Below are 12,970 nucleotides of genomic sequence, written 5' to 3' on the forward strand. Positions count from 1 at the left end.
TCAGCTGTAGCTCATATAACACTTAAAGTTTTTGGTTGAAGTTCTTTTAGAAAATTATTTTCATAGCTATAGGGTTAGTTACTGAATAAAATGATTGTTGTCTTTTGCATATAGCTATTTCTGCCAAACTATTACCATGAAATAAATTCTTAATATAATGTGAGGTACATGGGAAAACTGCCCAACATTGCTAATGATTGAGAAGCTGAATAGTGTTAGCAATCGTATGAAATCTTTGTCGAATTTACCTAGTTTAGGCAGTTCTATTATGAACCTGGAAATAAGAACCTCCAATAAAACTTTATTCTTTGATACTACTTTTAAACCAAGGTGAAACTGAATGTTTAACTTCACTGTTGATGGCTTGACAGAGTAGTCATGATGTTTAATTACAATAACTTACATTCTATTGTGCTAAATGTTGCAAGCTTTCCTATAGAGCAACTAAACAGTACTCCAGAGGGAGAAGGAAGACAAACAAGGTGTACCTTTGAGATGACATTTGTTTTAATCCATTGTAAATATTAACACATGAAAAGGCGTAAACAGCTAGAAGATTTAATGTGTGTAATTCACATCAACATTGTATGTAACTTCTGTTAGTAACAACACCTATGTAACTGCATGAATAAAAAGCTGCTTTTAGTGTTTGTGCATTAATGGGGAAATCAAATCAGTTTTTAGTATAGCTGTTCTTTTCCTTTTGTTCCACTTAAATTGGTTTATTACTTTTTTTATCCTCCATGACTCTAATTATGTTCAAAACAGATCAGTATTCATACACCCTTGTCCAAGAACTCTGTTATAAGAAAACTGAATTAAGAACACACCTTGAATTAAACTGGTCTAACTTTGAGTAGACAAGGTTTTAAGTGCCAGTCCCACAATTGAATCTTTATATAGGTAAACCATTGTGTCCATGCAGAAACTCACTGTCTTCAGTGGAGCTGGATTCTGCCTCTGTGGGTCTAACTGGCAGAAATGGTTCCTGAAAATTGTAACTCTTCAGAAAAGTGACTATTTATTTAAAAAATACCACCTTCTTACTTAGATGCGCTTCCTGTATATTTTGGGTCATATCTAATTGTTTCACTTCCCCCACCACAATAATAAAATAAATAAAGTAAGTTGCTGCTTAATTCTGCTGGTGTTGCACAATGTGTGTGATTACGTGGGAGCAAGTCAAATTCTGTTTTGGTGTGTGTTTGGTGACCATAATGTCTCCCTATAAATACAGTGCAATAGACCCTGGGGAAAATCTGTGATAGTGTTACTGCTCTCATTTTGGTAATGACTGCAGTATATTTTTGTATTGATAAAATCTAGTACATCCTATGTTTCCCTTGTATGCTAGGAGTGATTAATGTGATGTAAATTATAAATAGCAGTTTTGGAGCAAATCAGCTTTGTGGAGATGGCCACTTATTTTTATGTCAACTTTAAAAATGTAGCTGAAGCTATTTCTGCAGTTTTACTACGTACCAGCCAGCGGGAGGAAGCTAACCATGTCTCCTTTCAAAAAGAACGGTTAGAGAGGCAACTCATAATTTTAATACATCAAATAGATGACCAAAATGTTTTGACCTTACTACTAACCAAAGAGAATATACTTTAGAAAACTGGGAGAAAAAAGAAATGACTACAGTTCTATTTTAAATCAAGTTATTTTCCTTTAAAAGTATGGTTAAAATAAATGATTTACTTCATTTTAAAATCAGTCCACCTTAGCTGCATGAAAATAAATCTGAGTATTTTGAACCCTGTGAGTGAATTCAGAAATATCTATGTAAGATCTTTTAAAGTCACATTTTGAGACTTCTGGCTGTTCCAAAGTTCTCTATCTTGATAATAAAGCCGCACAGCTTTTTAAAAGCTGGCTGAATGCTACAGGTAGGCAAAAATCATTGTTTTAGATAGAAGGGAGTTTAATGCAATTGCCACTAATAGTATCATCAATCTTTTTTTCAAGTTCAGTTAGGATTTTTAAATACTTGACTGTAGAGATGGTGTACACTGAAATCTAGCCTGTCTATGAACTGATGTAGCTGTTGGAATTGCATGCTAAAAATATTTTGATTTATGCATCATTCAAACATAAATGCTTACTCATATGATGACTAAACATCCTGAGTTTTAAAATCTTGTAAGGATCACTGCCTTTTCTGTTGTATTGTCAGTGGTAGTCCTAAGGATGACTGAATCAGTGCATATCTGTGATTATGGAAAGAGGGAGGGACTAATTCCGTTGTAATGTATCAAGCATTTTTCGACAGGTCAGATCTAGTGCAGGCATCCCATGAGTTTTCCCAGCAATTTCTCCAATAGGAGTTCTATTGTTATGCCAGACTTTGTATGTGTGGTGTGTCCTGAAATTAATTTGTATTAATTTTAAATTAATTAAGACTAATTGCCAGTTTAAAAGTTTGACAGGTTTCAGAGTAACAGCCGTGTTAGTCTGTCTTCGCAAAAAGAAAAGGAGTACTTGTGACACCTTAGAGACTAACCAATTTATTTGAGCATGAGCTTTCGTGAGCTACAGTGAAGTGAGCTGTAGCTTGCGAAAGCTCATGCTCAAATAAATTGGTTAGTCTCTAAGGTGTCACAAGTACTCCTTTCCTTTTAAAAAGTTTATTATATTTATATTAAGTTTGCAGAATATTTGGAAAATATATTTGTCTGAATAACGGTCATAGATTAGAAGTTTGGATTTCAGTCCTGTTCTGTTTAGATCTCTGCAGAGCCAGAATTAAGGGAACGGAGAGAGTTGAGATTAATGCTGTCATTGCAGTAATACTTGCATGATTACCTGTTAGATACTGGGAAGAAAAAATGTTTACTATGACAATTGGAGCTAGGAAATACTTAGTCACTTAGGAAGCAAAAATAAACCAAACAAAAAACAACTCTGCTAGCCAGGGCTGATGCCAAAAGTGTGTTCCCTCAGGGGTGTTCCAGCAGGATTGTGGTGGCAGTGTCCCAAAGGGAAACCCATACATATATGCTGTGCTTTAAAGGAATAAAATTTTGTCCAAAGTTTGATCTTGTATGTATTAATATCTAGTTCAGATATCATTTAATGATACCGTTATTGCTTTGTAATTAAGAAGTATGAAAAAATAGGCCTATTCATTCCCCATTATTACCATTGGCTCCTTGGAATTCTGTGTTTGTTCCAGTCTCCTTATTCACTATCATGTTCTAGCTGTTAAGAGATAACATCCTTGTCCCATCAGTTGCTGGAATGGAGTGCTCTACTTTCTCATACATGAGCATCCAGAGATACACACATGCACTACTGAGTATAATCAGTCTGACTGCTGAAGCCTTTTTATTCCATTTTTTGGGAAGTCCAGGTTCCCGCCACTGCTCAGACCACTGTTTCACTGTTAGACTCCTTTCACCACCTACTTCAGAGTGCGGAAGTTTATTAGCACCAGTCGCTCCTGGAATCTCTTTTCTTCTGGCTATTTGCCTATATTTTCCTGCTCCAAAGGAGCAAAGGGAATTGGAAGACCATCAAAGACCTTTTTCCCAACAGGGCTTTTCAAGCAGGGAAATATATTGAACATAGACAAATTCAGTTAGCTATGAAATATCTCAAAATCATCCCTTGGCTTAATAGTATATTTACACTGCATATTTAACAAACCTTTATTCCTAGATTTCATACTTGACCTATATTCTCTTGCAGTTTTTTGGGGTAGCATCTCTTTTAAAGACCGATATCTATGTTGCCATTAGCTGTCCCCAAGAGCACAGCTCACCTTTCTGCTGAAAGTAAGGACTTGTGTACACTGCCACTTTACAGCAGTGCAACTTTCTCACTCGGGGTGGGAAACCGTCCCCAGTGCTGCAAGTTTCAGTGCTGTAGACAGTCCACCCGCACTGGGAGCTACTCCCCTCGTGGGGGGTGGGTTTTTTGTTTTTTTTACACTTGCTGCCCTAGAACCCGCTGCTGCTAATGTAAACACTCTGACGCCTGAGGAATTAAGTGAGTACACAAACCAGCGCTTTCACCAGTTCCCTATCACCGGTGAAATTTACAGTGCAAAAACTCTGCAAGTGTAGACATAACCTAAAGCACAAAGGTGAGATGCTGTTTTCATGCAAATACCCATAGTAACACAATTAGAGACACCCAGAATTGTTTCTAAACGGAATATTTTAAAAGCCTTTCATGAAGCTTCATTGTGTTTTGAAATCTTTTCTGTTGTAGCGTAGCTAGCTTGTGTGTGACCTTTTTGTTGACACCTGTTGACGGCTTTTGTCTATATGAAGAAACTGATATTTTAAAAATTATTCTCTCCTGTGGCACATAGTATTTACTGCTGTTTTATTTTGCAGTAAACAAGTCATAACTGAAACTATGAAATATATTGTTTTGGATGTGAGGGACAGATCTGACTGGCTGTGGCAATATTAATCAGTCAGTCACTTTATTATACAGGAAGAAACTTAGCAGATAAATATTACCTATGATTTTCTGTGCTCATTGTAGAGGACATGGGATATATTTTTACTTGAAGCAGCAAAATCCCAACATTTATGTTCACATTATCCATGTCTTTGTTGTTTTACTAAAATTATGGTGTGAATTTTGAACCTTTTTTGGAAGAGGTTAGTAAAACATTTTGTGCAAATTGCTATTTTTTTTCTGCTTTGTAAAGGAAGGTTATTAGTACTTAATGTATATCATACTTAAAATTAGACTTTGGCTTTATTGGGAAAGCAAAACTCTTTTATCCATTGTGTGGGTGTGGGTGGTTTAAAGCAAGCCAATTTAAACTCTTTAGATGGTACAAATAGACTAATCTTCAGTACAGTTAATCACAAAGTGAAATTTTTGTGAAAATCAGTTGCATTTGTGTTGAAGGCATAACTCAGTATCCAAGAGTATCTGTTGAAGAGGCCATAGATTACTTAGTATACACTTAACAACATAACTTTACTTTGTCCATTGGCGAAATTTATTTTTTTAATTTCATATACATACCTGGTACACACTTTTGATACACCATTTCTATTCATTTCTCCATCTAAACATTGCTACCGGAGAAGTTTAACGAACTTTGTTGATAGTATACAATACATCAGCTAAATGAATGAATGGCTTCAGATAGAGAAACTTTCTCTAATTCTTCTGGAAGAAAAGTTGTAAACTAATGTTATACGTGCATACTATGCCACTGGAAAAAATGTGTAAAGCGTTTTGAATTTATTAAAAGTAAATGTTTTATATATTAAAATGAAGTGCTCAGTTTCTTCCATAAAAGTAGTATTTTTAAAGGTTTGAATTGTGGAATGCATGAGCGTTCAGGAGATTACTAATAGTATTTGGAGATTTTCACCTCTTTTACTTTCAATTCAGCATTATTTGGGAGTGATTCAGAGTTTTTACCATCTTTGCTTTTTGACCTGTGTAAGATTAATTGATTCTTCTGCTTCCAATAAATGTGACGAGGTGTCCGATGGCACCTTAAAGACTAACAGATTTATCTGAGCATAAGCTTTCGTGGGTAAATAACCCACTTTTTCAGATGCATGGCGTGAGTATTACAGACACAGGCATAAATATATATATTGACACATGAAGAGAAGGGAGTTACCTTACAAGTGGAGAACCAATGTTGAAGGCCAATTTAGTCAGGGTGGATGTTGTCCACTCCTAATAATTGATGAGGAAGTGTCAATACCAAGAGAGGGAAAATGGCTTTTGTAGTGAGCCAGCCACTCCCAGTCCCTATTCAAGCCCAAATTGATGGTGTTAAGTTTGCAAATGAATTGTAGCTCTGCAGTATCTCTTTTGAAGTCTGTTCTTGAAGTTTTTTTGTTGAAGGCTGGCTACTTTTAAATCTGTTGTTGAATGTCCAGGAAGATTGAAGTGTTCTCCTACTGGCTTTTGTATGTTACCATTTCTGATGTCTGGCAGAAGAGTCTGTCCTATCTCTGGGACTCTTTCTGCCCCACCACCCCCATGCACATGATACAGTTCTGTAGTTCTGCAGTGGTCTGGAAGCCTATTTTTGCCATCTCTGACTCAAGAAACTCTTTCCTCCTCCTCCCCCTCTCCCCCCCCCCCCCGAGCGCAGCAAGTTTCAGCGCTATAAAGCACTACTGTAGGCAGTGCACCCGAGCCAGTGTAGATTAACCAATAGACGCTTACAGAGTTAACTCTGTTGTGTAGACCAGAGCCAGTTTTTTGCTTAGTCGTGTCTTGGTTACAGGATTCAAATGTGAAGTCTGACTCATTCTTTCTCCACCCCATGATCATTTATCCATTATTTGGGTAGTTTTTAGATCCAGTCAGTCTTAACGGCTTGTAATCACTAGTCTTGTGACTGTATTTACCTGAGAGAGGTGCTTGAAACTGTTCTCATCTGGAAGGCTTTTGTCCTTGTTTTAAAAAAGTGTCTTTTTTACAGTGAGGTAACTAACAAACAAACAGTTCACTAGGCTTTTATAGTGAGATAAGACAACTTACCACAACCTAGCCAGGCAAGTTTAACACTGTATCCCCATCCCCCGCTAATGGTTGATCTCACCTAGTTTATCTTACAGTAAAACTACATTTTCTCACCTCCAATAGGATTTTACAGCAAAACAGCTAATTTGTGTTAGGGCTGGTCTACACTGGCAGCGCTTTAACGTGCCTTGTGTCATCGCAGCAGAGCACTGGGAGAGGGCGTTACCAGTGCTCGAAAAAACCCACCTCCACGAGGGGCGTAGCTCCCAGTGCTGGGAGTGCGTCTTCTAGCATTGGTGCACTGTCTGCTGCACTGGCGCTTTACAGCACTGAAACTTGCTGCACTGAGGGGAGTGATTTTTCACACCCCTGAGTGAGAAAGTTGCAGAGCTGTAAAGCACCAGTGTGGACAAGCCCTTAGCTATCCTATGGTAAAAACACAACTTTTTCAGTTAAGACAAAGCCATATAGTCTTAAGGCCCAGATTTTTAAAGGTATTTAGGTTGTAAGTTCCTAAATCCCTTTTTGAAAATACAGATTTAGGCTTCTAAATCAGTTAGGCATTATAACACTGAGCACACCGTCTAAATACCTCTAAGAATCTGGGCCTAGCAATCCAGAAAGTCAATACAAAACCCATGTCTTGGAATACAGGTCAGTAGTCCTTACCAAGCACCCTTACATTTATCACAAATACTTGTTCAACTACAGAGAGAACTTGCATTCTGTTATACAAGTGGCAAAGGGCATATTATTGACTGACTGAATTCTTCGTTAGTAGAAGCAGATTAGAAAAGATAGTGTCTGAACCAGATTAATTTTTAAAATCAAATATTAAGTAATGCCTTGAATATTTTCCCCACCATTGTGAAACAAGTATAAGCAGTTAAAGATTAGTTTCAGAATTAGCTGTGGGGAAAGACAGGACATTTAGAGAGTTGTTTTCATTCTGTTTTATTCTTTTTGTTAACTTCTGGCAACTTCAGTACCTTGTAACTTCCTAAAGAGCTGTTAGGTTTTGTTTAAACTGTGACTTTCTGCTCAAGTGTATTTAATTGTTTCTTTACAAATGAAGTAAACACCATTTAAAAAAAAATCCCAGAAGCTTTAAAAAAAGTCTGATTTGTATTCCCACAAAAATCTGTGCAGCTGCTAGATGCAACCAAGAATTAAATGGCAAAAATCATGAATATCCAAAACTGTTCTGGAAAGAGATGCTGCTACATATGAACACCCGCATTCCTGAATGCTGCACTTGTTGAAGTGGTGGCAGCTGGAGCTCTGAAGACTACTGCTTCAGCCAAACGCATGTACTTTGCCACTTGTATAATAGAATAGAAATTATTCTTCTTCCCTTCCAACCATCGCTTCCCTCATACACACCAGTTTGCAGGTAATTTGAGAGAGGCTCTCCTCCTCGTCCTCCAGAGTGGTAATGGACTGACTCTTCCTGGCTACCCCTACTGCTACAATGAAAGAATCTTGGGTTCTCCTCAGATGCTTTAGTAGTAGAAGATGGCTTTAAGGACAGAAGCTTCCATGGCACTTCATCCATTCCCGCATCTTTCACGCACCCCTTCCCCAAATAAAACCCATATTAGACAGTTAGTAATTTAGCTCTCAATTTGTAATCCATATAATTTTTTAAAGAGTAATGGTTGGGGAAAATTGAATGTAATGACCCATAAACAGCTAAGCATGAACTATTTAACTTTTGTGTCCCCTTTGCTATCTATTGCATTTAGTGATTTAATACTGTCTTCTATAATATCCAAAACTAAAAAATAAATTTCCAGCTGAATGTCATTGTACATTCAGATTCTTGCTGATGTATGTCCTTATCTGTCTCTTGGAAACAGGGTCTATGTATTGATGCCAAGAGTGCTTTTCTGAATGTTAATTTGGGATCAGTGAATTTAAGTCCCAAATTATAATCTATTTCAGTTGTCCCCATTTCCTACTAAAGAATGGTGCATTTATATTTAGAAATGCAGCATAATGGTCAATGTCAACTTGATGAAAAGAATAATGCCCACATTTATAAGAATTCTGAAATAAAGCAACAAATAATAGCCAAGTGAAATCTGTCTGGGAAATGTGGCATACTACACCCCTCCCTTTACAAAAAAAAAGGAAAATAAAAAAATGTTTGTAGTTTGCACCTACATCCACATACTGGTCATTTTTCTGGAGAACTGCAATTGGTCTGAGTGCTTTGCAGTTTTTTCACATGAAATTGACTGTCACTTTTACACGGCAGTGCAAAATCTAAAATTTAAGTACATGAATTTGAATAGAAGGAAATAAAAACACAATGCAAGACTAAAACTCATATTAGACATCTGTGCATGTTTATTCATTTTTATGTGACAAATTCTGAAAATGAAAAGTTCCCTATGCTTTTATATTGCATAGAAGATTGAAGTTGCCAGAATGTAGGAGAAGAGATTAAATTTGAACAGGAATGATAAATCTGAATAGGAGAGGACCCCTTAGTTCACAGACTGAAAGGCTGTGCAGCAATTAACACCATGGGAGTCTGTGCTTTTCTCAGGTAAATGGATAAGAAAAAATTCCTGATTTAAAAACAAAACCATCTTTTGTGGCAACTATATTCACTTAGTTATCTTTTCCTCTTCCCTTATTCCAGACCAAAAGTATATTTCAAGAGGGAATTTATCAAACCAGTGTATTCACATGGACAGGCTGATGGTGGCCCTTAAGTTTTCATCTGCCTCCCTCCTTTATTATGGGCTGCCATTTTTCTCCTTTTAAAACTGTCTTTTTATGCTATAATTAATATGGTGCTTTAAAAGCTTCAAAAAAACCTTTAAAGTTTTGTGTTCGATAACATTACCATAATATTCTGTTTGCTTACATAGAATACCTAACCCAGGGTGCATTGCAAATACAGAAGTAACCTTTATGTATAAGGCAATTGTAATGTTTTTGACATTATACCTCTGTTGCATCCGATGAAGTGAGCTGTAGCTCATGAAAGCTTATGCTCAAATTCGTTAGTCTTTAAGGTGCCACAAGGTACTCCTTTTCTTTATATCTCTGTAGTGCATTAGGTATGCATGGTTCTTTACAGATAGATAAAGCCATGTCCCTACCCTAAAAAGCTTAATCTGTTAAGGTGGGGGAGGGAGAAGAGCAAGAGGAAGTATGCTATAAGAACAACAGTGGTCACAGTAAAATTGGCATTCTCTGGCCACATATATATCTTGTTGTGTCAAGTTTTGTCTTTCACAGGCCTAGAGCATAACACGTTCTCTGCCACTAACCTCTTAGAATAAAAATATAATTTTCATGAGTATTTCAGTAATCTGTGATTCAGAGAAAATATCACCAAGATTATGAAGGTTCTATTTCTGCCATGGTGTCAGTGGAGGCTCCTATCAGTTCATTACATAGGTTTGATGCTCCATTTAGGTTTGTCTTGGTGGTCACCTACTGTTAAGTCTCTGGGAGCTAAAGGTGCAGTCAATAGTTGTTATATTAAATTAATATTCGGGGTATAAACTGGCTCTTGGCTCAAAACTTTAGACAACAGCCTCCCAGAATTTTTTTTGCCAAGGACACCTGGGAACAAACTCTGTTATAAAAATCATTAGGATTTTAATGTCCATGCAAAACAGACAGGATTTTGGTGTTTGTCTCATTTAAAAGAGCACACATGTTTGAGTAAACTGTCTATTTTACTTAGCCTGCTCTGGAAGGATGAAGGGCTGAGTTCATTCCTCTGCAGCGAAAACTGATGATTCTTGGGTGTCTGTGTGTTTAATATTAAAGGCTTAGCTCATAAAACCATCCGTAACAGTATGGAGTATTTAAAAAATAAACACCTGCATTTCTAGAATATCCCAGGCTTTTCCAACTTTCCTTTCCTCTACTTATTGAAATGCAGTGTGCTTAGAATACTTCAGGAAAATTTATTAAATTATACAGACATAAATCAAAGGTGTATGGTTGGAATAATTTCCTCCATTCCCAAGGGGAAAAGAAAAAGCGTTTCAATCAGAATTACATTCACTTCTTATTTCATTACAGGATTTGGAGTTTCATGGAGTCATGAGATTTTATTTTCAAGACAAAGCAGCTGGAAACTTTGCAACAAAATGTATTCGTGTTTCTAGCACTGCCACAACGCAAGATGTAATAGAAACACTTGCAGAGAAATTCCGACCAGACATGCGAATGTTGTCATCTCCTAAATACTCACTTTATGAAGTGCATGTCAGTGGAGGTTAGTATATGCTGTCTGGGTCTCAATCCTGTATTTTTTCTTAAAAGGATATAGAAAGATGATAAATGTTTCCTACTACTTACTATAACAAATGTACTTCGGTTTCTTTGGCACTTAAATATATAACTGCAAAGGGTTCTCATCTGGTGGTGGTAGTATTTCAAAATATAATGGGGTGTAACGTAGACACAATTTGTGTAAATTGTGATGATGGTGTGACCTTTTTTGAAAATATTATACTTGTTATCCTTTAGATGGGTGATGACATGGTGTGGGAATACTCATTTCTAACTAAAAGGCCTTCATTCAGAAACGACCAAGTTAATGTAGGTGAAATGCACAGCTGTAGTTAAAGGAACACAATCTAGTGAAAGGACACTGTCATGTTAAACACATTTCTCTCAGAAAGGGTTGTTTTTACCTGCTTTTACAAGTAGCATCACAGTTTACAGTACCTGAAAGACATTAGAGGGGAAAATGTTGGTTGGTGCATTTGATAGCATTTGGTGTATCGTAAGTTTTCTTCTTCGCGTTGCACACTGAGATTCTCCTTTTGTCTCTTTCAATAGAGAAATAGCAATAGAAGAAAGAAAAGATTTTTAAATAGGAAAAGTTTCTTCTAAAACTAGATGGATTGATTTAAATCAAGGCAATTTAAATCAAGTAGAAAGCCTCTTTTTAAGTCAATTTTGATCAGCTGTTTCATTTGTACTTCATTATTTTCTAAAGAAAGGTGCATGCTCATTGATTGATATAAACATTAAAATATCTTGATTTACAATTAAATAGGGCCTTTACATTAGATTTGGCACACCTTTTTGCCATCTAGGAGGGAACACTATAGTTGTATACATTATTTAAGTAGTTACATAGCTTAACACTTTCAGCTTCATATTAACTGTACATTTTAGTATGTTAGAAGATGGTGAATGATATTATGGGTTAGACCCCCACCCCCTTCTGGGATGCCACCTGATGTACTGTGGTTTCACTGAGCCCTTCCTGCTCCATCAGCCTGGATTCCCTTTCCCTGTTTTGCTGAAGTAGGCACTCTGACCTCTTGCGGTGTGTGTGCGCGCGCACACACACACGCAGGTAGGTCCATACCCAGCAGCAGACACAGACTGAAGTCAGCTCTGTGTGAGAGGATTCACCCAGCACTCACATGCACACCTCCCCCTTTGGGGAATAAACCCAAAATAGTACCGTCTTGCACTGTATAGAAAGATCTGCACAGTGCAAGCTCATGAAAATTCACCCTCTTCCTCAAATTGGAGAGAGTTGCAAAACTTCTTGCCCGCCCCCCAGTTAGAAATTGCACAAACTGGGTTTAATAATAAAACAAATTTATTAACTATAAAAGGCAGATTTTAAGTGATAGCAAACAGAACAAAGCAGATTACTGAGCAAATAAAGCAAAACACGCATCCTAAGCTTAAGATCTTGAAGAGACTGGTTTCAAGAAGTAATTTCTCACCCTAAATGTTGTTTTAGGCAAGTTGCAGTTTCTGTAGCATAGAGTTCTAGTTATTTCTTCTTACAAACTGGACCCCATCTCAGTCTGTACTCACCCCTGCCTTTCCCCTCAGGTTAGTTTCTTTGTTACTTCAGGTACTTTCAGCAGTCTTTCTTCTTGGGTAGGCAATGGAGGAGAGTCCAGATTAACCCCCTCCCCAGCTTAAAAAGGATTTACCTAAGACAGGAAAACTTTGTTTGATACCTGTCCCCCTACAGAGGAAAAGTACCGGCAGTGTCCAAGGTGATATTTTGCATCAGGTGACATTATCATCTGACCCTGTAGAGTCAATGCAGCATCCCAGGGAACTCTTCAGGAAGGTGGGAAATTAGTATCTTCAGAGTTCTATTATCCTTCTTAAATGGCTCATTCAGGACGATTGTTTATTGTCTGGTGGGCATTTTCCCAAGTGTACGCACAGTTGTAATGGTTACATAGTCAATATTCCTAACTTCTGATACAGAAATGATACAGGCATACAAATTGGATAATCACATTCAGTAAATCTTAGTTTTTCCAATGATATCGTACATGAGCCATCTTGCATAAAGTATATCTTAGTTATGTTGTATTCATATTATAACAATATTTCTATGAAGACTAGAGGGTGTAACATCATAGATATATTGCTTATTTACTAGAGAATTAACTTTTTGCTCATGATTTATGTCAAGCTGCATTAGGATGGTAACTGGGATTTAATTAAACACAACAGCATATAAATTTGTTTTTATTAAACAGC

The 12,970-nt window shown here is 37.0% G+C and overlaps 1 protein-coding gene across 17 annotated transcripts in view; it reads left to right on the top strand.

Annotated features, from left to right (window-relative positions):
• Positions 1-12,970, top strand: part of AFDN (afadin, adherens junction formation factor) — a 213,269-nt gene that overhangs the window by 54,520 nt on the left and 145,779 nt on the right. For all 17 annotated transcript variants that reach the window (XM_073337925.2, XM_073337933.2, XM_073337939.2 and 14 more), the window contains exon 2: positions 10,517-10,712. In XM_073337925.2, the coding sequence (XP_073194026.1) occupies positions 10,517-10,712 (196 nt within the window). The remainder of the gene's footprint in view (positions 1-10,516; positions 10,713-12,970) is intronic.

This window comes from Lepidochelys kempii, chromosome 3 (assembly GCF_965140285.1).
Source record: "Lepidochelys kempii isolate rLepKem1 chromosome 3, rLepKem1.hap1, whole genome shotgun sequence".
In the NCBI taxonomy this organism is placed as follows: domain Eukaryota; kingdom Metazoa; phylum Chordata; order Testudines; family Cheloniidae; genus Lepidochelys; species Lepidochelys kempii.